The 27,194-nt window shown below is 49.5% G+C and overlaps 2 protein-coding genes across 2 annotated transcripts; one reads left to right on the plus strand and one right to left on the minus strand.

Moving 5' to 3' along the window:
* Positions 1 to 203: 203 nt before the first annotated feature.
* Positions 204 to 15,781, plus strand: CD63 (CD63 molecule). The gene is made up of 8 exons (XM_055003302.1): positions 204 to 297; positions 1,282 to 1,362; positions 8,773 to 8,961; positions 10,726 to 10,800; positions 11,099 to 11,194; positions 12,331 to 12,471; positions 12,588 to 12,671; positions 15,052 to 15,781. Exons 2-8 carry the CDS (start codon positions 1,297 to 1,299, stop codon positions 15,115 to 15,117), a joined length of 717 nt encoding a protein of 238 aa, XP_054859277.1. The 5' UTR covers positions 204 to 297; positions 1,282 to 1,296; the 3' UTR covers positions 15,118 to 15,781.
* Positions 15,782 to 17,542: 1,761 nt separating this feature from the next.
* On the minus strand, positions 17,543 to 26,399 carry RDH5 (retinol dehydrogenase 5). The gene is made up of 5 exons (XM_055003301.1): positions 26,288 to 26,399; positions 23,669 to 24,005; positions 20,778 to 21,036; positions 19,558 to 19,721; positions 17,543 to 18,900 (listed from the first exon to the last, which is right to left on the minus strand). Exons 2-5 carry the CDS (start codon positions 23,982 to 23,984, stop codon positions 18,677 to 18,679), a joined length of 963 nt encoding a protein of 320 aa, XP_054859276.1. The 5' UTR covers positions 23,985 to 24,005; positions 26,288 to 26,399; the 3' UTR covers positions 17,543 to 18,676.
* Positions 26,400 to 27,194: the final 795 nt, after the last annotated feature.

Here is a 27,194-nt window from a genome sequence, read left to right on the forward strand (position 1 = left end):
GCGCTGCTGGGCTCCGGCTCTTTCCTTGTGTGGCAGCAAAGCCGTCACTTTTTGCGCGCAGCAGAAGTTTGGACGCGCCGCTTCGGGGAAGCCCCCCCCCTGTCCCCCCCCCCCGGCCGGGCTTCCTGTTGACTCCGCGGGGCCCGCCCGGCCGCCCCGCCCGCCCCTCACATGACCGGCCGCGTCCCGCAGGAGGGAGCCGCGCTGGGCTGGGCCGGAGGCGGGAGGAGGGGCCGCGGCGTCGGCGGAGGAAGCGGCAGAGCGGCCGAGCAGGGAGCGCGAGTGGTCGGCGCGGCGGTGAGGCCCGGGGCGGGCGGGCGGCTGGGGGTCCCCCCTGAGGCGGAGGAGGCGCCGCTCCCGGCCCCGCTCCCGCCTTCCCAGCTGCTGCTTGGGGGTGGGGTGGGCCCCCGGGGGGCTCCTTCCGCGTGTGTGTGTGTGTGTCCCCGTGTGTGTATTTTGTGTGTGTCCCTGTGTGCGTGTGTTCCTTTCACGGACACTCTTTTCCGGCTCCAGGCCCCCCCCCCGAGTCTCGCGTGGGGGGGTTCCCTTTGGAGCCGACTGGCCTCGACCCCCCCCCCTCCTGCTGCCCCCGTTCCGCGCCCTCCCCCCGCCCCTGCCCCCCTCCGGCTGCTCCGCCGCAGCCCCGCCCTCCTGGCGCGTCCCTCCTTCCTCGGGAGCCCCTTCAAACCTCCCCCATTTTCTGCACGGCTCCAACTGTGGATCTCAGGCCGGGGCCGGGGGCCGGGGGGGGCCTCCCTCCCTCCCTCGAGCAGCCCTTTGGGCCCCGGTGTCGGGGGGGGGGGCGGGAGAGCGGCGCTGGGGCCTCCTTTGCCCCCCCCCCCCCGGGCTGGGCGGGAGGCGGCCGCGGGGCGGAGGGCTGCTTTCTCTGGCCGGGGGGAACCAGGCCCGCCGCGGCCGCAGTCACGCCCTTCCCCGAGGGCACCGACGCCTTGAGGCTGGTTTTTCCCAGATTTCCGTTTTCCGGCTGTCTGGTGCTAACGACGTCGTCATGATTATTCATGTCATTTGTAGTCCGCCTTTCTCCCTGGGACTCAGGGCGGATTACACAGTGTGAGAGCAGCACAGTTCGCATCAAGGACAGTCTCCTAAGCCATGCCCGAGGGTAAAATAAACACAAGTTTACAAAGACAGAAGGTTAGCAAGAATCCAGTAGAGAGCTGGAGAAATGCTGGAAAAGAGCACAAGCAATCCTCTTTTTTCCTAGTTCTTTTTTCCTTTAATGATTTTATGTCTGACGCTTTTCCTTTGTTTTTCCTACAGGGACTGAGTTTCGAAATGGGGGTTGAAGGTGGTATGAAATGTGTCAAATTCTTGGTTTTCTTCTTCAACTTTATATTCTGGGTAAGTGATGGGGGAGCAATGGGGGAGTCTGTTTTTCCCAAGAGAATTGCGGGATAAGAGCTGTGCAAGGAAGTCCGCATCTTGAGAAGGCAGGGGGTTGGACTAGATGACCCTGGAGGTCCCTTCCAACCCAATGATTCTCTTACTTGGTACAGAAACTGATTAAGAGGTTACTGGGCCTTGAGGCCGCTGGCTTAAGTCCTGGCTGCTGTTGCTGGGCTATGGGAACCGGGTGTTGCCTAGCTTGGAATTTCCTTCAGGTGTCTTCAGACTTTGGAGATGGGATGTCTTGTTAGGTTTCACTAGCTTCTTTATAGGCAGTCCATTCTTCTTTAGGACTTCTTATGTTAATGGCAGACCCTGGACATAGTTTTATCTGTGATTTAAACCTTTTGGAACAGTTATAGCAGTTCTACAATGGACCCCATTTCCAAGATAGTCAGCTGGCCTTAAGAAAAAGATCCTTCCCCTTTAATAGAGGTTTAATGCCCTGAAAAGTTTCATTTGCCCATTTCCACATATTTGTTACAGGGGCAGGACGTTTTTATCTCCGGTCTAGCTAACAGCCTTACCTATTTCTTTCACAAGCTACTTTATTTATGATGGTTGAGTTTATATTTTGCCCAAAGTGAGGTACAATAATCTTAAAAACAAGAAAGTAATAAAAGTAATATTCAAGTTTTGAATCCCAGTAATATAGAGATAAAATATATTTCCATGACACTTAAACAGCTCATCAGATAGATTAAAAGAATAGCATGCTGTCCTTCTCCAGGAAGACCTAGTAGTCTCATGAATGAAACTGATGTGTTCGTGGTGAAGAAAAAATAAGTTTGGAATTCCAAAACTGCTGGACTTCACCGTTCTTGGCAGTTCAGTAGAGAGTCTGAAAGTCAGTGTGTCTGGCTCAGAAAATGCACGTCTCTCAAAAGGTTCTCCAGACTTTTACTTCTTGACATTGGAGTTACTCGTTGTTGTTGTTGCTGTTGTCTAGTTATTTGTATCCCTCTTCCCAATGAGGACCCAAAATGAATTACAACCTGGCTGCGCGTTTTTGTTTAGCTGACAATATCTACTGGCATCTGTTCATCCCAGTGTAGGTCAGTCATCTGTAAAAGGGATGTACAGTTTGGGGAAGTGGGACGAGAGGACAAATGACATCATCATTCTGGGCTTTATTAGGTTTGGGTACTAAGGTTGCCAAATATAACTCCTCAGCCACTGAAAGAGTTCTCATTTTCCTTTTTCAGTCCATTCTTTTCACATTCGATAGCTGTCCGGTTGAAACCCCCGCTTGTACCACTGCAGCTGCCGTAGCATTTGAAAAGGACCTCTGACTAGTGGTGTGGGTGCCTTGTGTGCACGTAGATTGGGTCCCACTTATAGTGCTGGAATGAAGTAGATTATTTTCCTTTGCACCAGATCTGGGAGCCCAGAACCTAATCTTTTTTCCCCCCATCATAGTTTGAGATCAGCTTCTGTATGCACTTTTTAGTGCCTCTGGCTGAATCACAGTCTTGTAATGTGAAAGAACATATGCTTGGCTATTGCTCAACGACAGGAACAAACTTAGCTGTCCCCTTCTACTATTAGTCAACTGATGCTTAATCTGTGACAAATCATGTATTGCAAAGAGTCGTGTGGTAGAGGAAGAAGTCCATATAGACACGGAACCTCACAAACCAGAGAGGTCTGACTCGTGTGTCCCAGAACATTGGTATACAGGAACGTCATCAGAGATGTCCAACATGGCAGAAAGGGGTAGATTTTCCTTCTTGGTCGTTTCTGTTCTGTGTAATTTGAGACTTCAAAATGGCAGCTATGGGAAAGGGAGTAACTTCAGCGATGAATGTCTTGAGGTATGCTACAGATTGAACTGAAGGAACCCTGTTTAAACAACTAGCTTTCTTCGATGGTGATGCTGACAGCCAGTTCAGACTCTTTTCGGTTCCTGCCTAGAAGCTCTAGAGCCAGGATGGCGATTGAGGACTAGGATTTCTGGACTTTTTTGGAACCCAGGAGGATCACATAATATATCTCCTTCTATTCATATCATGGGGACCAAGCCCAAGGGTTCTCTGAACTCAGTTTTTTCTTACCATCTTGATCTAATGAATGAGAGAAGCAAATGTCTGACGGGCCTTGCTGTTCCTGTGGTTGTTAAAGCAAAACGTCCTATAAGATGTTTCCAACCGAGTCCTCTTGCTGACCCTCTGTGGTTGCCAGTTGGGGATCAGATGGTAGCTCTTCAGAGGGACGGGGGGTCACCAGTCCCTGATCCAGGCTTAGAGACTTGGTCCGTTCCACTTTACTGAGCCAAATTTGAAGTCTCCTCTGGACTAAGATGCCTTCCTCCAGTGGGAAAGGCTATTCTATTGGAAGAAGGTTTCTTGCACAGGAGGAGGGCTTCCGGTTCGGCTGAACAGAGTGGGAAGAGACAAGTCAGAGCCCGTGTTTCTGCATTCAGTAATGCTTGTTCGGCCAAAATATTTCCTGCCTGGTGCATCCCATTGGTGCCATCAAGTTTCTCTGTTAGATTATGTTAAACTAGTTGATGAAGAATGTATATGGTTGGGGAGATGAAGTACAGTGGGGGGGGGGGGGCTGGAGCTTGCAGCAGCGTGGGACCTTTGCTAAAGGACGGGTAAGGTAAGGTAATATGTTCTCACTGTATGCCCATGCAACTTGTGTGTTATAATGGTATTGTCTCTTCTGTCCATCACCTATGCATGTTCTTGTTCTTACAGTTTCCTGGTACCAGCCCCCCTCTTCCCCCCCCCCGGATAAAGCTTTAGTCTTGAATAAGACAATAATGCTTAGCTAGGTAATTCCCAAATACTTGCCTTTCATGGCATTAGACAGTATTTACTTTGTCAACCACAAAGAGGGTGAGCCAGCCGTATGTTTGCCTTCCCTTTTAATTGGATCAAGATGGTAAATAGGACTGGGCGAAAAGAACCCTGGGGCTCCTCCAGTCAGATATGGAGAAAGGAGGAGTATCTTATGTGACCTGCGGGAGTAAGTCTCAGGAATCTTAGCCCTCTGTTTCCAAATTGGGTCTAGAAGTTTTGTTTTCATTCTGCTGAATTCTAAAAGTTGGACAAACGGTTGTGAAGTCTACATGCTGTTTTTGTATGTAAGAACTCTGTGGTTTATGAATGTTCTCTTTTGGGCGTCAGTGACACTTTGGAGTTCCTAGACACTGAAACTAGACACTGAAACGCTTTAAAAAAAAAGTGGGTTGGATCAAACGAACTGTGAATAGAGAAGAGTTCGAGGAATGGATCACCCCTCCTTCCCCTTGTGGCTTCCTCCAGTCATTCTCCCCACCCACCTCCCCACCCCCAGTGCCCAGGCTGCTCCTGAGCAGAATAAGATGTACTCTGAAGTGTTGCAACCAGAAAAGAGAACTCGTGGAAATCACCTTCTTTCCCCCTTGCATGAGTGTTTATTTTGCTCATGGAATACGGTTGATTACCTCCCGTGAGTGCAGCCTCTTCTCCATCCCATGCAACAGCCGACTGTGTTCCTGAGCCGCCGCCCCCCCCCCCCCAAATACTCTAGAGCAGCTTTTGAGAGAGGCAGGAGATTCCATAGAGGTTGTCTATTCCATTCAGTTCTCTGGATTGAACGCAGAGAACTCGTATCCTGCTAGCCTTTTCCTGATAAAAGGCAGAATGTTAAAATGATTTTGGCAATTTTCTGGGCACTCCATTATTCACCTAGAGCTGAATTCCGTGAGTAAGCGGGGTCAGGCCCCTCATAGTTCAGTTCGGCATGTAGAAGTCTGCCTTGAAAAAACTAGGCTTTGGAAGGTTAAATATGCACCAGAAAACCCCCGTCCCCTTTCACCTACCCGTAAGCCTACCTTCCACGAAGATATCTTAAGAGTCTTTTCTGTTTGCGGCTGAACATGTATTGTAATGCTAGTATGAAACAAGTGGAAAAAAACCTGTGGTTTTTCCTCTGCCGCCTAAGCAGAGATAAACTGAAACTGTGGAACATCCATATAAAGGAGGACACAATTGCGCTTCCTGGGGTTTTGTGGATAGGGCCATTTTATGTAGCTTTGCTAATACCTCTCCTGTCATCTTGTGTCTGATGTAATATGATCTAACTGCTGCTGGGCCGTAAGTACCTCCCTCGACAGAGAACGGTCTACCGGTTTTTCCACAAATAAGACGTGTGTGTGTGTGAGTGACTTCCTTTCAGTAATCAATGTGGGAAAGGGAAGGTAAAAATGGCTTAGAGTTACACATGAGAACAACCCTGAATAAGTACGTGGTGTTAAAACCGACCTGTGAGGGTTAGCGTTTGTTTGTCTTGGCTCTTCCGGGGTGTGTGTGTTGTCTGCTCCTAGCTATTGCCCACCTACTGCTGAGCTGCCCTTCCCTTTTCCGTTTCCTGTGCTTTGCAGAAAGCATGGAAGGATTCCCAGAAAACACAATGCAGCGGCTGGGCCTCTTCGCGGCAGGGGGAACGGAGTTGATAGAACTGCATCAGCGCTAAGCAGGCGTTGCATGGCTGTGGGGCAAGGGGCTGCGAAGGAAAGAATGCTCCCTGGCAGTGCCTAGCAGGCAGCAAGCAAGCAGTTCTCACTTCAGCTGCTCCAGAGGCTTTTTCCAGGGCGGGGCATCTGTAGCAGCCTCCCTGCAGCATCTTGCCTCAGATGGTAACACAACCCACAGACTGAAGCTGGGAAGCCCAACTAATGCAGGGGGGGGGTGGGAGGCTTGCGGGAGCCCTTGCCGATGTTGCTAACGGTTGCTTCCGGTCATGGGACTGGCTGCTGTGTGTAGCCCACCTTTCCTCTTCCTCTGTCTCCACGTGCTAACAACAGTGACAGCTATTCAGTCTTACGCTCTTCTCTCCCTACTGCTGTGGGGCAAAACGTGACTTCTGTTCTTTCTGAAGCAAGATTCTTAACTCCTTGGTTAGGGGATGGAATAGGGCAACGCTGCAATAAAGCAGGGAGTGGCACATGTGATATGAAGCTGCCCCACCCTGAATAAGGCCCTTGGTCCATCAGGGTCAGTCTTATACTGACAGCTGCTCTCCAGGTTCTCTAGTAGAGATATTTGACATCACTTCCTGCCCGATCCTTTTAACCGACTTGAACCTGGAATCTTCTGCGTGCCGTGCCGTGCCCTGCCCGATGCTCGAGCACTGAGCCACGCCCCCTTCCCCCTGGCCTCTTGCTCCCCTCCCCTCCCGAGGGCTCGCCCCAGGCTGCTCACGCTGCTTCTCTGCTTGGTCCCTGGAGGACCCCTCCTGTGTGCTTAGAGGAATCCACTTCAGTTCTAGTGGAGGCTGGTTACTCAAGGTAGGGGTGAATCAGCAAGTTGCAGGGATTAAACAACGTTAATTCTTCCCTCCTGTGTGCTCTTTTCAGCCCCACCTGGCACAAAATCTTTGACGTCCATCTGGCCCAGTCCGGCCAGTGACGTATCCACTGCTAGGCGTCTGTTTGGGTAAAGGTGGCAATGATCTCTCCTCCCGTGGCTCACTGTGTGCCCATCTAGAAACAGGCCGGGTCTCTTTGCTTTGAGTGCCTCCACCCTGCTTTGATAGGGAAAAGCAAACACTAGCTCACACAAACACACAAACTATTTGGGAACTGGGTGGTGAATCAGCCTGGAGAGGGAAGAAGTTCTGTGTTTCTAATGGATGTGGTGGAGCAGAAAAGCTTCCTCGGTGGCCTTCCGCCTCAGTCCTGAGCTGGATTCTTACCTAGGCTGTCGTGATTCTAAGTTGGCAGGAATGTGGCTGACTTTTTAGTCCTTCTAAAGCTTTTGCTGTGCGCACCTACTGGAGTTGCCGCTTACCAGCTTCCAGTCTCTCCCTGCCCCTCCTCTCTCCAGTAACAGTGGGTTTAGAGTGGAGTAACTCTGCCTTGGATTGCATTGTAGATCTTGGGCGGATACAACTTTATTCTGGGACTGTGCAGTGAATTAGAATAGCATGCACTTTCTCACATGGCAGCTGGTGGGGTTTGTTGAGAGCTGTGTGAGTGTTGTGTGCCAGTTATACTTGATTGGTAAACCTTTAACAGAAAGAACAAACACGTTTTTTAAAAGCATGTGACCAGATCTGGGCAGTGTGGCCAAGTACAAATGCTGTCACGCTGCTTCCTCTTCTGTCCTTCATATGTGGCCTCTCCTGCTAATTAACAACGTTCGCTGCGTCTTTGAATTGCTGTTCCAAGATAAGTGCAGCCAGATCCATGAAACGTTTCTTAAAGGGAATGTGCTGATTGCTTTACTTAAATACTCTGCTTCTAAGGCCAATGAAAAACAGGAAGTTTTTAAAATGAGTACAGGATATAACGAATGGGGTGGGTGGGATAACATTCAGCAGACGTATACAGAGAGCCTTATTATGTGAAAATCGGTGTGCTAGAACTAAACAAATGTTTCTACTGTCATCTGACTCAGTTTTCTTTTTTGTTAAAACAATTACCCATGGGTTGCCAGCTCCTGGTTAGGAAAAATTGGGGGGGGTGGAGCCCCTAAGGACTGGGAGGTTCTCAGCGGGGTGTGCTCTGAGGGTTAATGAAGCTCATTAATGTGAGCTGTTTTTGCAGCTCTGTGTTTGTGACGGTGGCGTTGATCTCCTTTTTGCCCCATCGATATGGTGAATGGGTAACTGTCCCTAATTCGTTCAGTTAACAGATAGTAAACCTAGGGTTGCTATTAATCCGTTTTCAAGACAATTCTAATAGATGTTTCGTGGTTCAAGTAGATTTGTCTTTAACGTTTTGCATAATTTACAGTTTCCTCTTTCTCCTGAACATAAAAGAAATGCTTCTGTCTGGCACCTTCTTGCCACAAGCTCAGCTAGAACATGCTGGCCACGCACATGAGTTTAAATATTTTAAGCAGCTGTGCACCCCCTCATGTCATACACTGCCGATATGCCAGGCGACCAATATGCTATATCTGTCATTGGACTTATGCAGGGCTTTTTTTCAGGGGGAACGCGGGGGAACGGAGTTCTGGAACCTCTTGAAAATGGTCACATGGCTGGTGGCCCCGCCCCCTGAACTCCAGGCAGAAGGGAGCTGAGATTGCTCTCCATGCCGCAGCGGCGCGGAGGGCAATCTCAACTCCCCTCTGTCTGGAGATCAGGGGGCGGGGCCACCAGCCATGTGACCATTTTCTCCGAGGGCAACCCACTGAGTTCCACCACCTCTTTTCCCAGAAAAAAAGCCCTGGACTTACGTATGCTGAGGAACAAATAATTTGGCTGTTAGGTGGCTGCAGGTTTCTTCTCTGCCTTCCCCCATCTATCCAGTGGAATCGCTTGTTGTGACTCACCTTGAGGCAGATACGAGCAGACCTTTGGTTCATCATGCAAGGACTCTCCACCTTTGCTGTACTGACGGCTTCTCTCCCCCCCCCTTCCCCACAGCTCTGTGGCATCGCTCTCATTGTCCTGGGGATCCTCGTACAGATTGAGCTGAATAACACCCTGCAGATAACCAGCGTGTCTGCTTCAGGGGCTCCCATTGTTATCCTGATTGTGGGTGTCGTCGTCTTCTTCATCGCTTTCTTCGGCTGCTGCGGAGCATGGAAGGAGAACTACTGCATGGTGACCACGGTGAGTGTTGATGGACTGTTGAAGTGCGGGTTGAGATGAAAACTTAGAATTGAGGGTCTGTAATAAAAAATACAGAAGGATAAATGGTCGGTTTCTACCACTTGGTCACACGTGCTGGATGTAGAATTCTGCAATACACAGGCCTGCTCTTTGTGTCCAGCATAAGGGTTAGGGTTAATATGGATAGTACATGGGCTGTGGAAGGTCTACCGTGTTTTGATTTCTCACGAGGGCCTCCGTTTCTTCTGTGATCAGAACTTCTTGCAAGGTTGCCTTTCCTTTGCTACGCTTTGTGTTTCTTAGAGCAGAACTCGGTAACCTGTACTCCGTCCATTAAATCCCCAGCCGCACTGTTCACTGATGGTGCTTAATTACTGTTGCGTTAAATCCATTTGAATGTGCGTGCCATGGACTATCTGCGTTTTGGAGGAAGTTTAGTTGACTTCCAATGTTCCAGGGTTGTTGTTTTCAAATCGTACCTTCAAAATAATAAATGCAAAGGGTCTCCCCTTGGCTTTTTGTCTAGCACTGGAGCTGGAGGTGAATGAGTGAGCAGAAACCGAGAACGACTGCAATGGATTGGAAGGATATTGGTACAATGAGGGCTATAGGTTGACACCGAGAGGCTTCAGGACCGTGGCCTGCAACGTTGGAACACTCAAGGGTCTCATGGAGCTCTCCCTGCAAGTCCTGAGTCCCTGTAGAGCCACCGTACTTTTTTGGCTGTTGCTTAGAACATCCTGCAGCACATACAGAGGAAGGGCACACCCATCACGCGCCTCTTTGCATGCATACAAGAAGATGGCACGGCAAGGCCATCAGCGGGGAGAGGGTTCCTTTGTAGCATAGGTTGCCTCACAGCCCCCCTTGGCAAAAGCCCTCCCTTGCTTTCTTCCCCACCCCCAGCCAGCCCCCCCCCCCATGCTGGTCTCTTCTCCAGTGCTCTGCACACACTTGCAGCGTGGAGCCACCCCTGCTGATTCTGGCCCCTCCTCTTCCTAACATGTGACCTGGATGCATGGCTAACTGCTGTGCGGCCACAGCCGGGGGGGGGGGTCCTGTGCAGGCTCCTGGGCACGAGTCCCTCCCGGGTCTGGAAAGGCTGACGGTCACAATTGTGCTGTGGATCTGAATCAGTAGGGAGGAGAGGGGGGGTCTATTGGCTGGGGAGTGTTGGTAGAGGTTAGGGAGGAGCTGTGTTACAAGGGACAGACTCCCTTTTCCACCCTGAATGTTAGAAACTGGAGGTGCTGTTTCTACCCCAAAATATTCCACTTCGTTTTATGAATCTAGTGCAATCATCAATAATAACAACATTCTATTTATATACCGCCCTTCAGGATGACTTAACACCCACTCAGAGCAGTTTACAAAGTATGTCATTATTATCCCCACAACAAAACACCCTGTGAGGTGGGTGGGGCTGAGAGAGCTCTGAGAGAGCTATGACTGGCTCAAGGCCACCCAGCAGGCTTCAAGCAGAGGAGTGGGGAATCAAACCCGGCTCTCCAGATGAAAGTCCCACACTCTTAACCACGACACCAAACTGATGCTGTGCTCCCTGAACTGGTGGGGAGTTCCGTAGTTTTGTTTCCTGTCCAGAGGCAAATGCTTCCACCAGAGTCGATGCCTCCGTTGGGTTTTCGAGAGGAGGGAGTTTCCTCTCCTCCATCGCTGAGTTCCAAACTTCACACCCGTGCTATGAAATCGCAGCAGATGAGCGCACGCGTCCGACCTTTAAACAACGGATTCCTTTCCCCACAGTTTGCCATCCTGCTGACCGTGATCTTCCTGGTGGAGATTGCTGCTGCTATTGCCGGCTACATCTTCAAGAACCAGGTAGGAGATGGGGGAGGGTCTCTGTGATGGCGAGGGTCATGAAGCTGTGGTCCGAGGATCAGCTGCGGCCGCTGCAGAAAGGCTGTAGGGAAACGGGAGTAGAGGGCGGGGGGGGGGGTCCTTCCTTTGGACCGTGGAATCTCCCCGGAGCTGACTCCACCAATAGATAATCCACCTACGAGTTATCCTTGTCTCCCCCCTCCCCCCAGGACTTCCTTTGAGCAGCTAATTATTGCGCGAGTGTCCTAGGTAAGCCTTACGAGATATCAACCACCTCACCTTTGTCTTTTGTTCAAAGATCAAAGACGCACTTGATGTCGAGATCAGGAAAGAAATGGCACAATACAATACGAGTAAAGAGTTCAGAGAGGCCTTGGATAAATTGCAGAGAGGGGTGAGTGCAAGAAGGAGGCTCTGTATTCTGCACAAAATGGAACGGGGAGGCCCTCGTGGGCCTGCGTGTGCACGGGGGTCTTTCCTAACTGGGAGGCTGTCTGAGCTGGCAATAAAGTGCTTCGGTCAGAATCTAGACCGCGGCTTGCTGCATGGTCAAGGCTTGGGACATGCTTCTTTCAAGACATACTAATGTTGTTTGTTACCCTGCTCTTGAAAGCACGCTCAGTCTCAGACGGGGTTTGTTGGAGGGTGCAGAGGTACAGCGGGATGAGAAACACAGACTTGTGGGGTTGGACTGCAGGCCACGCCTGCAGCGTCTCTCTCAGTGTGGCCCCGCATGCCTTTCTGGGAGTCTTGCAAGCCGGGAATGAAGGCAGATGTCCGCCACTGTTTGTCCCCAGCATTTCTTGTTCCGATGGAGATCCAGAGTAGTGTAGTGGTTGGAGTATTTGACAAAGATCTTTGAACCCGTGGAAGCTTGCTGGGTGACCTTGGGCCAGTCACAAACTCTTAGCCTAACCTACTTCGTAAGATTGTTGTGAGGATAAAATTGAGAGTATAATGTAACCCCTTTTGAGTCCCACTCTGTATTGGGGACCAAGGCAGGGTACAAATGGAATAAAAATAAATCCATTCTGAAAATGAAGTTCTGTTAGCTGACATTGACAATAGGTCTACTCGTGACTGTCTTCTAAACTTGTCAAATCTTTTTTTTTAAAAAATCCTGTAAGCCAGTGGCCACCTTCCATGAATGAACCATTATGTAAAGCCTTCGTTCTTGTTTGTATGGTTCAGTTCCCCTTGTTTTAACATACTGTGCCTGTTGTAACATACAGGGCCACCACACACTCTGTTCCGGAAGGTAGATTCTGCCCTCTGTCACTCAAGCAGGGAGCATGTTCCAGTGGGTGGAGTGCAGGGCTTGGATTAAATGCCTTGGTGGTCTTGGCTTGGCCTCAGATTCTCTCTTCTCCTTCATGAAACTGGAACAACAACAATAGTCTTGCAAAATGGCTGAGGATGAACTTGCTTAGGAAGTAGAGGGGGATTAGGGCAGACTAGGAGCAAAGAAGCATCTCCTTCTGGTACGATACTTCACTTTCTCTGTCTAATTCTTTCCTCCCCGCCTCATAGTATTCTTGCTGTGGAGCTACAAACTTCACCGACTGGTTTGAGGTACCAGGATTCTCCCCCCGGAGTGTGCCTGAATCGTGCTGCAAAAGAAACACAACTGATTGTACCAAGGACCCAACACCTGCCAACGTCTTCAAAGATGTGCGTATACAGGAGCGCTTGCCCAATGACTGGGGCGGGGCACGTGCTTTGCTCCGGGGCACTGAAGCCTCCTGTTGGGTCCTTCATGTAACTGTCCTCATTTTCTGTCCCTGCAGGGCTGTGTGTCCCAAATGGAGGGCTGGATGAAAAAGCACGTCGTCATTGTGGCAGGAGTGGCGCTGGGCATTGCCTTCTTTGAGGTACTTCTTTGAGTTTTAACCATCTAGGGGGGAAGGGTAATTTGTGTGACAGTATTTGCTGGTTGTACTGGGTGAGATCGGCACCTTAAAACAGTGATGTCTTAAAGCTAAATTCTACAATCTGAATAATACGCTACAAGGTATCATAATGCCTCTGTATAAATTGATGGTGAGGCCTCATTTGGAGTACTGTGTACAGTTCTGGTCGCCACACCTTAAAAAAGATATCATAGCACTGGAAAAAGTACAGAGAAGGGCAACTAAAATGATTAAAGGGTTGGAACACTTTCCCTATGAGGAAAGATTGAGGCGCTTGGGGCTCTTTAGCCTGGAGAAAAGACGACTGAGGGGAGACATGATAGAGGTTTACAAGATAATGCACGGGTTAGAGAAGGTAGAGAAAGATGTGTTTTTCTCCCTTTCTCACAATACAAGAACTCGTGGGCACTCTATGAAATTATTGAGCAGTCGGGTTAGAACAGATAGAAGAAAATACTACTTTACACAAAGGGTGATAAACACATGGAATTCGTTGCCACAGGAGGTGGTGGCAGCTACAAGCATTGCCAGCTTCAAGAGGGGACTGGACAAATATATGGAGCAGAGGTCCATCAGTGGCTATTAGCCACAGGAGATAGATGGTATTCTCTTTGTGGGGAGGTGGTGCTCTGTTGTCTTGGTGCTGGAAGGAAGGCAGTGGGAGGGCTTCTGGTGTCCTGGCCTCACTGACAGTCCTTTAGATGGCACTGGATTTCTAGCCACTGTGTGTGACAGAATGTTGGACTGGATGGGCCACTGGCCTGATCCAACATGGCTTTGCTTAATTTTTAAAATCTGCTTCTGTTAGGCGTGAGGAGAAGCAAAGGGCGGTGCAAGGTTCTGGGGTCACGTCTTATGTCAGCAGAAGTCCTATTTAGCTTTGGCTTCTAAGATTTCACCCAGAATTGTCCGTGCACTTCCAAGTTTGTGACCCTGGGGGCTAGAGATGTCTCTCTCTCCTCCGCGCAGTAAACGTTTCTGCCCTGTTTGTACCGCCGCTGTGTGGAACACAATACCGCCCTGCCAGAGCTCTAGCTGCTGGACAATGGACAAGCCCTCACGGTAGCATGAGGCAGAGTACTACTAAAGCTCCATAAATGTAGTGTAACTCTGTACGTTTGGCGGCTGGATTGCCCAGTCTTTGGGAAGGCAAAGATCGTTTGGCCTCCTCCATCCCCCAGAGCTGAGAGGTTTGCGCAGGCTCTTGTCGAGGGGTCAGGAGTGCATTTCTGGCACAAACTCTTGCAGTGCATAGAAATACGCTTACTACAGGTTGCCCGATGGATGCCGGAGCCTCTCTTGCTCTGCTGTGCGTCTCCTGCTCCTGGCAGCATATTATGAAGCCAAACCAAGATTGCAGGAAACCTTATTACCATTTGGATCAACCTGTGGAACGTGAGAGATAAATAGTTACTGGAACAGTTTTTAAACGTTCCAGTACATTGGAGGGACGGAAACTTTTATCTGGGGGGGGGGGCATTAAAGTCAATCCCTTGAAGGGCTAACAAACCAAGCCATTTCCAAAATGCTCCGGTATAGTGCCCCTTAAGATACGCAGCCTCCTTTTCTCCCTTTGCTGTTCATAGTGAAAACCTGCTGCTGTCGCTTGTGGGTTGCCTAGCCGAGCTATCCAAGAGGAACCCGACTCTCTGTGCCTTCAGTATTGTTTTGGCCCCCCCAAGTTCCACATTCAGATGCACAGAACTGCCAGAAAGTTCGGTATCTGTTTCCACAAGCCTTTCATGGGCCCTGGCTTGCTTACCTGATCTGAAGATGCAAAATGGATACTAAGGGTCGGATTAATTTGGGAGGTGACATAATTGAGGCATCTCTTTTTCAATGTCGTGCACAAGTACATCTCTTCAATCCACTGTTGTCTGTAGTCCAGCAACATTTGCAGGTTTGAAGTAATGTTTAAAGGGGAGAGAGATGCTACGAGCCAATATCACTAAGATGCATATATAAACCCTGAGCAATGATGACCTTTATTGTACTACTTTTAGGTATCTAGAAAACAAAACTATTGTCTGCCTCTGTCTAGTGTGAGGGAGGCTAATAAAAGTGGCACTTTGGGATACTTCCTATAAGTCACTTAAAGACTATAACAGCCCAGTTGCAAACCGAGCTTGTCAGGGAGTGGAGGGACTATATAGGGCTGGGGTTGTGCAACGGAAAGCGTTGGAGCGTTCTGTCGTACCTGTTCCCAAAAAAGAGTCTTCCGGCTTTTTTCCCTGCAGGTGCTCAATATAGTATGAAACACTCTGCTTTTGCATGTAACCCCCACCAAAAACCAAGTAAACAAACCCGGCATTGATAAGACTTTCTGTGATCTCTTTTTCAGCTCCTCGGCATCATCTTTGCCTGCTGCCTGATGAAAGGAATCCGCAGCGGCTATGAGGTTATGTAGCTGATGCTCCGTCCTGTGCATCTGGCCACTGCCGCGGCAATTGCACAAACTCTGGAATTCTGTCTCCTTTTCTGGGGTGCAACTGGCAGGTTCCAATGTACTTGGGGCTTTATCGTGGGAGAGGAGTGGGTGGGTGCCTTCTCTGTTGCCTTTTTGAAATGTATGTGGCCAGCTAGAAGGATTTACATGCGGCCTTATCTTCCTTTATCCCCCTGATAGGAAGGTGGAGCCTTATCGTAGCTTCTGCTCCCCTTCAAAGTTGCCTTCTTCTGCACCTTACTTCCCCCTGTGCTGGGCATCCTTCCTATTCACGTGGGCCATTAGATTTTTGCTGCCTAGTGGGCGTCTTGTGGCACGCAGCTGCTGCTGTACTCCTAACATATGTTCCTCGCACTCTCATTTCACGTGAGCAAGTACTCTGCAGCTGCTGCTCTCCCCAGAGTCACACTTCTTCGAACTTCTGTAGTCTTTCTCTTGGCATGCATCTTAATATGCAGATTACTTTGTGCCTTTTCTGTCTGCCTTAGAAAGGCAGGCTCTTCAATCAGCCAGGTGCCATTGTTTTGGAGAACCACAAGGAAACTGAGAAAAAAAATAATTATGGGTCTTGTTTTTAGCCAGTGTCACTATTTTGGAAAATAAAAGACATTTGTTTCCTCAAAAAGTTTGAATATTTTAATTTTTATCCTGGTTTGGGTGTACTTTCTAATCTTAGATCCCCTTTTTTATGTACCTTTCAGTTTATCCTCCCCTCTTCAATATTCTCTTGTGGAAGCTCAAGATTGGAGGCCTAATAATTATGACTGAGCTATTTCCTTTATTAGTGGAATGGTAGAGAATCCAACCAGTTGGCAGTAGCTTCCATAGTAACAGGTGAATTGGCCTACAGTCTTGTGCTGTAGGGTTCACGTTGACAGGATTTTCACATTTTAACTTAGCACAGTTCACAAACTTAACTGATACATACTTGAGCCCGTCAGATTGGTAACGGGAGGGCCCTACGCATGTTTTGAAGAGCAATCATTGTGTCAATAAACCGTTTGTGCATTTAGACCCTAGAACATTCAAGAATGATATGCACCTGGTCGGGAGAGGACTTCTTAACTCGCTCCAGTTGCAGTATACGCACTTGTTTGTATAAGCATTATTTGCAGTTCTGCCAAGCTGTCGCCAAGGTGAACTCCAACTCAGCCTGCAGTGCTGGGCTGGCTTCTCCTCTGCTGCTGGATCCTTTACAGTCTATAATAGGGAGCTTACATGTAGCTGAAATTGCCCTGCGTTGAGGTGATGAGGCAAGGCGGCTCCCCAGCTTTGATCAAACAGTAAACTTACAACAGGATCCGAAACAGAGCGGTATCCTTCAAAGCCCTCCACTTCAGTGGCTTTAGAGGGGTGTAACTCTGCCAGTGTTAATGAACCAGTGGTGGTTGTGGGTTTTCCGGGCTGTATTGCCGTGGTCTTGGCATTGTAGTCCCTGACGTTTCGCCAGCAGCTGTGGCTGGCATCTTCAGAGGTGTAGCACCAAAAGACACCTCTGCTACACCTCTGAAGATGCCAGCCACAGCTGCTGGCGAAACGTCAGGAACTACAATGCCAAGACCACGGCAATACAGCCCGGAAAACCCACAACAACCATCGTTCTCCGGCCATGAAAGCCTTCGACAATACATTAATGAACCAGTTTTGTATCGAAAAGATGTTTTCGCATTAGCCCCAGATACTTCAAGCCATGGCAGGAAGAAGCATTCTCAGACCATTCTCTTGAGAAATCTCCTGGATAACCCTTCCTTCCTGCATCTGAGATGGCAAGAGTGTGTACTTGTGTTTATACTTGGATTGTTAAAATAGTTTTGAAGTCTCTGTTGTGGTGTACACACCACTTGAAGCGGGGAGGAAGAGAAAGGAAATGGCACGGCTTAGTTTCAAATGAAGCCAAACTCGGTTTAGCCTGTGGTCCATATAACTGACGAGTCTTCTGTTTGCTGCCAAGCGTGAATTAGTTCGGTGCCTGACAACAATGGTTCCAAACATTACCAAGAATAAAATTACTGTACGTTAATGAACTTGGCCCAATATGAAGTAAGACACACGTTTAAAAAGACTTCCATACCTTCTTTTGGGACCATGTGCACTTCCTCGTTGCAGGACAGCCCGAGAAATGTAACCAGCAGGAGGACCCCCTGTTTCTGACTACGGAGATGGGAGGGAGCGTTTTCTAAGGAAGCTGTTTCTCCAAAGTGCCTCTGCTTCTACGCTCCCGAGTCCCAAACCGCCGTTAGCTTAGGCAAACCTGGATGGAATGGGACCCAGGCGAGTCCCGTCTAGTCTTGCTCAAGGGTCGCTTCGTCTTCTTCCAAGAGCTGCGGTCTTGGGTCCAGCACAGCCTGTCTCCAGCTAGCCTTAGCCTGGAGTCTGAACAGAAACTTTTCTCCTTAGTGACTTTGCTCAATACCGTACATGGATGGATTTTATCCCCCAGTGCTATCCCACTTGGATCACTGTCTGTCGGTCAATGAAATGGCTAAGGTTTTAGGCAGACACGTTTTAGTTCTGCTTAAGCCAAGTGCAAAGAAAGGCAAGTTGTGCATGTACTGTGTTGCACCCCCCCCCTCCTTTTATGCCTGAGAAACGATCCTTCATCTCCCTCCGAGTCCCGTGGTTTGGATGATCGTCACACTTCCTGCAGTGTAGCTGCACTTCCGCATTTCTAAAGTGAGGATGCCGAGCTTGACCCCGAGTGAAAGCCGTGTTCTCCTCCCCCTTCCCGCTGCCCGCTCTGGGATGAGAGAAACGCACGGTGTACAGACATAGAACAATTTTCTCCACTTGCCCATATCCAAGTGTGTCTCAGCCAACTGAATTCACGTGCTTACCGTTTACATTATATCTGCTCTAGCAAAGCGTTTCCCTTTGTCAATTATTTTTTTTTAGCTATGCTCCAGGGAGCTCTGGGATTTCATGATGCTTGCTAGAAATTCCTTAGGTCAGTAACAGCGGGGGAAGTTCCCCTCGATTTGGTTTGCCTAACACTGCTGTTACTCCCAGTAATAGGCAGATAAGGAAAGTATTGTGTGTGGCAGGCCTTGTTTGGGACAATGGAAAAACCGAACAGACCTGCTGAGTGAAGTGAGTGTGTGCCTCACAGCATGCCCTACAAGTCCTCTGTGATGCACAAAAAAATTATGATAGAGGAATTGATACGCAAAGTATTCCCTGCTGGACAGCCGCCACCCTAGGCCGGTGTCTGTTGGAATGGCAAGCCACAATACAGGTGATTCTGCGGGTGTGTATAAGGAATAGGCATAGGTGATTTTTTTCCAGCTGTCACTCTCACTCAAATCACCCTTTTGCCTTCTCCCATTGGACCAGGAACTCTGCTGCCAAACTCGTTTACTTAACCTGCAGCAGCAGCCTCTTTTACCGGGAGTCTTACCCTCTTAAGTAGTGTGGAAAATTAGGGGGCAGGACAGTCGCTTTAATTGAAGACAGGCCTCTTTTTGCATTGTTCAGTCTTTCTTTTACACTTGAGAGCTGGGGTTGGGGAAAGAGGCTTTGGGACCTAGCGGACGCAATGGGCTGGCTTTGGTAGAATGGCAGCCAGCACAACGTCCACGATGAAAGCGGGCAAGTACGAGGCTGGAAGCCACAGCAACTTGGCATCCCAGCCAGCGCTGTAACGAGTCCGCGGGTGCTTGGCCTGCAGAGCGTGCTCCATGCAGTTGGTCACTTTGCTGAGGTCTGGGTCACATACGAGGTTCATGATGAAGTTCTGGACTTTCACATCTGGGGAAAGACAGAGGATTGCAGTAATCAACGTGAGAGGCTGTATTTTGTAGTATCCACCATACTTAGCCTAGTAGCAAGATGAAGGTGCCTTTGAGGTGGGACAGCGGTGAAGAGGAGGGTCTTTCATCTGGCACAAGTGAGACTGAGAATTAGCCAGTTCTTATACTAAAATCCAGAATTCATATACTAAAAGCCAGAACTACTTTTCATGCTTTGGATCCTGTGCGAATACCAAATTCTCCCTGTCCACAAATACCCAAATAATGGGAGCTGTGTGCGACAGCCCAATACTCGAACAGGAGAAAAGTTCTAAGCAGCAGTTCTAACAGGTTAAAGCAGCGAGCTGTAGCCATAGAGCCCAGAGTCTGGCTCACCCAACCTTAACTGTACCTAACGAACTAGCCTTTCTTGGATTGTGTTGAGTAATTGTGTTGAGCTGAGGGAAACACAGCACTGATTAAAAGGGGCGGGGGGGACATTGACATAGAGCTGTCGGTGTCTGAATTTGCTATGCAGCTTAAGGTGAAACAAGAGCAGATTAAATGGGGTTACTGGACGTTGCTGCTCTCCGACACCTGTTTCGTACCTCCTATTGAGGTAGAAGTTAGTACAGCTAAGAACTCCATTTCCCCTCTCTCCTGCAACGCCACTCACAGTTTCGAAAGAAGTCTTCTCCATAGCTCTGTCGCGTCTCGGGGCTCAGGCGGTCCCAGAGTTGCCGTAAAGAGGCCTCGAGAGATTCGAGATTAGTCACGGCAGTTTTGAAGAAGCCGGGCTCCACGATGGAAACTTTTACCCCGAAATGATGCACGTCCCTCCTGCAAGAGAGGGTGTCCCGCACTTAGGAGCTGCAAGGTTTGGGACCAGGTTCCACTAACAGAAGATAGGAGCCTTTCCGCCAAGGGCAGAAGTCCCCAGCCTTTTTGAATCGCTGGGAACTTCTGGAATTTTGCCGCAGGGCAGGGAGCACAACCCAAACATAGGAGATGGAGCCAAGTGCAGAATGTCAGGTTATGCAGAACTCTTTAACTCTTCAGCGTTTCAGGCCGAACCAGAGTGCCTTTTTAAATGAGCATTCTGTTTTAAAATGCTTTCTTGCATACACACAGTTTACCTTCAGTCACTCAGTGAAGATCCTTGTGCTGTGGTGGGAGCTGCTCCTAAAGCAACGTTTTTACAAATCTGCTCAGCCAATAAGAAGCCGAGCAAAAGCCCCATCTGGTCCCACCCACTTTCTAAAAACACTTAAAAAGGTGCCAGCCGGTGTTAGGGCACCTATGGGCACCACCCTGTTGGGGACTCCTGCTCTTGGATTACCAACCTGGAGATCTCCTGGAATGAAAACTGATCTCCAGATAACAGATACCAGTTCCTCTGGAGAAGATGGCAGCTTGGGAGTGGGGACATCACCACTGAACTCCCTGCCCATCGCAGGCCTCGGCTCCAAATATCTAGCCCTCGTCTCTACTACAGCTCTCTCTTGTTTTTAAGATGAGGCCGCCTGCTTTGGCAAGTCAGAAGGGTTTTCTTCATTGCAAAGGACTAGCAAGGGGCGCAAAGGCGTTTCTCCGTTGCTCACATTACTGGTGCATTTCAGTCAGTAGGAAGGACCTTCTAGAAGCATGAAGACAAAAGGAGTTTTGGGATGAAAGAATAACATTGAGAGAAGGCATTAAAGAGAGGAGGTGGGTGCTGGAATTGAAGGGTGTTGTTGAATCAAAAAAATGTGAGATGGCAAAAAATGGGGGGAAGAGTGGAAATGCGTCATAAGGGAGCAGCGTATGCCTGGAGCTGCAAAGGGCCGAGTTCTAGGTTGGGAAAGGTGACAGAGCGCAAGTACTTGAGCGTAAGCCAAGCCTTACCTGCTCTCTTACCTGAGACTGTCAGAGAAGGCCTCGATCGTGTATTTGGAAATACAATAGCCACCGCCATTTGCTGAGAGACGACCCAAAACGCTGGAAATGTTGACCACGCGGCCACGTGCCTGCTTGAGGAGTGGTAGAAAGGCCAACGATACCTCAATTACCCCAAAGGTGTTGACAGCCATGACCTGGCGGTAATCCTCTATGTGCATCCATTCTGTGGGGCCAATGGGGTTGGCCACGCCTGCATTGTTCACCAGCCCAAAGAGCCCTGGAGAGAGAGGGAGCCTGATGCGGGCGGGGCAGCGGGGAGAGAATGGCACCAGTCGAAGCCACCTTGCTTTCCACAGCACAGACGGGCAACTGCTCTTTGCTCATGTGACGGGCCTGTGGGAGGTCCTTCTGCATCCCTGGCTGGGACTCCAGTGGATGGGAACGTCGCTCTCTCCCAATCCCCTCTTCCTCGGTCAGTTCCTTTGCTTGCTGTAATACCTTTTGCTGCGACTGGGACTTGGCGTTAATGTGCCTGTCCTACACGGGTGTCCGTTCGGGCAAACGGCACAGGGCCCCACCCGCCCAGGCTGCCTCCAGCCCCCTCCGGCCTGCTTCCTTGCTGTCCTCAACATGGAGTTCTCCCCAGAGTTACAGCTGATCCTCGGACCACAGAGATCCGTTCCCCGCTTTCATGACCCTCTCTGACCCATCCTCCAAGCAGGCCAATTCCTCGGACTCGGAGGGTTCTAGCCAAGAGAGGCCTGATCCAGCGTGTTCAGGAGAACGTCCTGAGGACCTGGACCAGGGAGCCAAGAGGGCCAGCAGGACCAGGCAGGGCCTGACAGGGCAGAGGCACCTGTTCGCCGTACCACAACTCCACCAGAAGCCACTCTGCCAGAGCTGACAAGCGAGCCCACTCTGCCGGCCCCTGAGACAGCTGCTGGGCCTCTGCCGGGCAGGAGATGAAATTGGGGCTGTAGCTCCTCAGGACCTGCGCAGGAATGCTGAGGCGGAGGAGAAATGCCAGACTGGCTGCATGCAACCTCGCTGCAAACCCTGGTCAGACTGCTGAGAGCGCTGGTTCCTCAAAGGATGCTGGCCAGCACTGCCAGCAGGTGCAGCTGGGCCAGGTTAGCTCTCTGCCTGTTTCGGCTGAGGCTTGAGAGGGCTGCATCACTGGATCAACCGGCCTGCCAGGTTTAAGCCCCATGCCCCAGCGCTGATTCCAGTAGCTCTTGCCTCAGGGGCCGGCTGGCTGAGGGAATAGCTGACCCTGGAGATGTCTAATTGACCAGGCACAGGACGGACACCCCGGAGGAAATGGCAGCTTTGTAGAAACGGAATCCTAAGGAGGCCTATCAGCTGAGCTCCCTCCCCTCCCCCCGAATTTTGCCCTCCTCTGAGCACCCCTCCCACATTTCCAGGAATTTCCCAAGCTGGAGTTGGCAGCTGTAGAGGCTAGGCTGCTGGCTAAGTCACCCTGACTTGTGAGCAAGTCCACCCCTACGAAGGCCAAGGCAGGCCCTTCACACCTGTACACGAGTTCGGTGGGCACAGAGTGTTCCCAAAGGCTGCTTCTGAGTCCCTGATTGGCCAGGTCAGTTGATCGCTCTTCTTTCCCATGGAGGAGAAGGGGGGGAAATGACCAAGCGGGGACCCTCTCAGCTGGATGAATTTTTAAGGCCCAAATGGAACAGTCTACTCTGTCTCTTCAAAGGCTCAGTTTTTCTCCCAGGCTGTACCACTGAATTCAGAGGGTTTTTTTTTTTAACAAACATATTTCCGTTTCACTCAGGACATTTAGCCATGCCCCTTCAAACCCAGAAGTAGGCAAGTATTTCCCATTAGTAAGGCCAGCCATCAAAGCACTCTATAAAGCTTGGCATACAAATAGAAAAACGCCATAGGAACTCTGTCTTGAAAAAACCCACCCGTGTTGCTGAAGGTCTAACAGCGCAAGACGCAGTTTACGCTCGTCACAATAAGGATCATCCCATCTGCCATACTGAAGAACAGCTAGTTAAGCATCCCCATACTTTTTTATTACATGGCTGTGCTCTCTTATAACCTGCGCTACAAATAATAAAAGTCTGCAGAAGGCGATCCAAACTTTGCAGAAAGGGAAGGTGAACCCTTTATCCTGTATCAATTATACCCATTTAAGTAAATCTGTTTGATTTCTTTTGTTTTACATAATTTATTCTGCTTTTAGAAACCCTGGTTTTGCATGATTTACAATGCAGTCCTACATAGGGTTACCCCCTCAAGTCCAGTGGGCTTAGGAGGATGTAATTCAGGCTTGCACTGTTGCTCAGGGCCTGCTAATAATTAAGAGAGGCTAGGCGCTCTGAAGGACCTGGAAGCCCCTCCGCCTGTGCAAAGTTTGAAGAGATGCCTAACTTCATAGGACTGCCAGCCTCCAGGCGGTGGCTGGAGATCTCCTGGAATTTCAACTAACCTCCAGGCCATAGAGATACGTTCCCCTGGAGAAAATGGCTGCTTTGCAGTGTGGAGTCTATAGCATTATACCCTGCTGGGGCCCCTGCACTCCCCAAACCCCACCCGCTCCAGGTTCCACAAAATCTCTAGGAATTTCCCAGCCTGGAGCTGGCAGTGGACCATGGGTGCTATTCTAGGCTCCGTGGAAGAAAATCTGGATAGATACACGTGTAATACATGAAATCGTCTTTAGCGACCCTTCTAAGATTTACTAATTATATTGGCCACTATTTCGATCACGGCTTCACAGCCCCAAGGGCTAGAAACTTGCTTTATTTTGTAAAATTAAATCTGAGATTCCTAAGAAGCTGAATTCTATGCCCAGTGCTATATTCTGTGTTTCATGTGCATATTCACTGCCTTGTCCTCGGCCTGTATTTTCTCCTTAGACCCTACTGGGTGGGCCTCACCTTTTTCGCCCACTTCAGTCCGCACCCATTCCACCGCTTTGCAGATGCTCTCAGAGTCGGTGACGTCCATCAAGGTGGTGCGAAGGTTCGGTGAAGCAGCCCGCTGCAGGCTATCGGCCCCTTTCAGGGTTAGGCAGCCTGCCAACACGCGAAAACCCTTCTTGTCAAGACGCTTGGCCAGCAAATTCCCAAAGCCCGTGTCGCAGCCCGTAATGAAGACATATTTATCCTTGAAGGAACGCAACATCTGCTGGTCACGGAAGTACCAAACGGCAACCCAGAGGAAGCAGCACAAGAGCAGCACATACAGCCACATAGTCGATAATCAGCTGAAGGCCTGAAGAGAGAGGGGAGGGGAGATGGTAGTGTAGGCATGTGGCACATAAACATACCTCTCGAAAGAAAGTCGCTTTGTGGAGAGTGCTGGTTTGATGTCCTTTTTTACTTGTGGCATAGGAGGCATTCAGTTACAATGTTATGTACTTTGTGGGAGGTAATGGATCAAAGATATTGCAAGCCACCTTACGTTCCTGCAGCGCGGAAACGGAGCTAATAAATGTTTTAAATAAATAAAGGCTAAGAGAAACTGCTCAAGTCAAAGCCTTAAGGATCTACAATGCTATGGCAACCTATCCCGGATTAGACCGCAGGCGCTAGCCAGGATGTGATTAGATGGGATAAGGGTATCAGAAGCGAGCAGAATTCCAGCTCCATCTTCTGGCAGAAACAGGTCGTAGCGTAGAGACCTGATGGAGACAAACCTGAGGTACAAAGAAACGTGATTTCTCCAGCTTCAAAATGTGAGGCACTTTAATCCCTTATAGGATATTAAGGAGAACTGTTCCTCGGGGTATGGTTCCCTCCTGGCACGCCGAAGCAGAGCTGGGTGACAGCAGGTCCCTGCATGTATTGACTTCAGTAATGGTTCCCTATCTGGGTCTGACCCTACCAAATCCAAGTTGTGTTGGCTTTGTTAACATCAACAAAGTTGCTTCCTACCAATGTCTTGCCATACTGCTTTCACACACCAATGTGCTTTTCAAGAAGTTAGCGTTCCATGGAAAGCAGGTGTGAATTGGGCCTTGTACCCTAAATCAAAACAATGAAAGAATAAGAGAAGTATGGATTTCCTCCAAGGGCAAAGAAGAATTAAGAATCCTAACCTTTTAAAGTGTATTCCTTTGAGCGTGGAATGCAGGAGAGAGAGAGAGAGAGAGAGAGAGTCCGGAGTAACCCAAAGTAGACAGCTGGTGTAGATGGTTTGGGCCACTTACCTCCAGGCCTAGGAATCAAAGCAGGGCACCCTTGCTCTAGTCTCCTTTAGCTGACCCTCATGAAGACACAAGACTAAAACCAAACAGTGCAAATTTGCTAGTGAAATAGTCCTTGGGAAACTGTTTCCTCACTGGTTTCACATGAATCCCTGAAGGCGCACTTTCCAAAGTTTACTTGGAGCCTGTTCAAATGCAGCATCTAATGTGGGACTTGACTTGACAGCACGGGAGTTTTTTGAAACTCGAGCGGTTCCTTGATCCCATTGTAAGCCCTGGGAAACTTTTGCTCAGCTTCCTCTCACACGGGTCCCTGGTCCTTGTTACCAAGATACGGGGGGTTGAGGATTAGAGGATTAGGCCCCTGCTCCAGACCCCCAGGATACGGGGGTGGTGGCTGTTCCCTGCCTGATCCGAATCAGGGGCAGGACTTGGGTGACTTGCATTAGGTATAGTCCAGTTCCACGTTTTCTTCCAGCAACTTGAAGGGCCAGGGTGCAATAATTAAAATGCACTTTTATATAATTCCCTGCAAGTGGGCCAAATGGGAGACAAGAGCTTTGACTGGGTTCTGTTCTGTGGAATCGGTCAGGGCTACAGCGGAGATGTTAGGATGTTTTTTGCAAGGCCTCTCACATCCCTGGGATTTAAAAAGCCAAAAGATGGTTCATATATCAGTGCATTTAAATGTATATGAAAATTCATTAATGCAGCCCTAAATACACCACCTGGGGAAGGCAGTGGCAAGCCACCCGTAACACAAGTCTGCCAAGAAAACGCCATGATGCGACATCCCCCCCCCACGGGTCAGTAATGACTCGGTGCTTGCACAGACCTTTACCTTTTTAACACCAGCATAAAATCACAACTGATGTTTAAACTAGCAAGGCGGCAATCCCACCTGAATGCTCCACCCACGGTCACCGTGGACCACCCTTTGAACTGCATCGAAAGAGGGGTTTTTTTAAATCGTGAGATGCCCGCTGGCCTGGGGAAAAAATATCCTGCCCTCTAAGTAGAAGTTTCATCATGTGAGCAGCAGAAAGATTTTCATAGTATTTAGATAAATAAAACCATCTAGTGAAATAACATCCTATTAAGCGCCTATTAAAGGAATAGGCCTCCACCGCCACCCTCCAGGCCAGTGGGAAACCCCCCACCCCACCCATGAGCTCCTGGAGAACTGAGCTTGCCCTCCATTTCCCTGGCTGCAAAATGGGTTAATTCTCTATCGCGCCTGCTCACAGGGCTGCAGGGCCATGCAAAGGTATATGCAGGTTGGGAAAAAAATGTCTGGGGCTGGGAAGAGTGCCTCAGCCCAGCGCCCACCCCTTCTTGTCACCTTTACCTGCTCACAAGACGTGGGTGTTGATCAGTTCCGCTGTAGCAGTCTACTAGCAGGAGGAGCCGCTCCTTGCCTGGTGTGGTTGGGATTCTCTATCCTGTTTGGCTGTCCAGAGCAGGCAAAAGTTACGCTCTTAGTCAAAGTCCAGGAGGGCAAAATGCCAGGCCCCTCCCTCCCCGCCCAGTTCCCCGATGAAGGGCGTCCAGGGGCAGGGACTCAGTCCGGTATTAACTCTTAGCGTCGCTTCAAGGCAAGTAGCCCAGCCCAGCCCAGCCCAGCCCTTCTACGTTCCAGATAAATTCTGCAGGGTCCTGCTGGGTGGGGAATCTGACAAAAAGATTTGGACCCAAAGCTGTGCTGATCTGGAGGAGAGGAGAAAAAGAAGGCAGAATCTCCCGGCCCCCTGCCCCACAACCCTTCTAAGGTAGCCAGCTAATTCCAGGCTGGAAGACCCGCCAAGAAAATCAGCTGCTTTCAAGAACTCGTTAAGGATTTGGGGCCTTTCAGTAACTGGAGGGGGGAAAGGCCTTCAAAGAAGGAGAAACGACTCCTTTGTTCATTGAGTAATCAGCAAAAGATTCAAAACAGGAAATCTGAATTATTCTGCCGTAGTTAGCAACTCGGAGAAACGGGGACTGAATTTTCCACGTATCGTGTCCCCAGTTTGTAAAGCTGGTGTTGAACTTGCACTCATGCACAAATATACTGGGGCTATGGGCAGAGAAGGCATGAAGGGGGGGGGTAACCTGAAGAGGCAGGAAGGGTGCCCGGGCCACGCAGGGAGGTTAGATAGATCTACTTTTAAGTACATGTTACTGAGAAATATTTTAAAGATAAAAGCAGCATTCTCTCTGGATTTTTTAAAAAAGATGACCACATTCTTTTTAAGGGCAGAAGATTCACTCCCATG

The sequence above is a fragment of the Eublepharis macularius genome, chromosome 19 (assembly GCF_028583425.1).
Source record: "Eublepharis macularius isolate TG4126 chromosome 19, MPM_Emac_v1.0, whole genome shotgun sequence".
In the NCBI taxonomy this organism is placed as follows: Eukaryota; Metazoa; Chordata; class Lepidosauria; order Squamata; family Eublepharidae; genus Eublepharis; species Eublepharis macularius.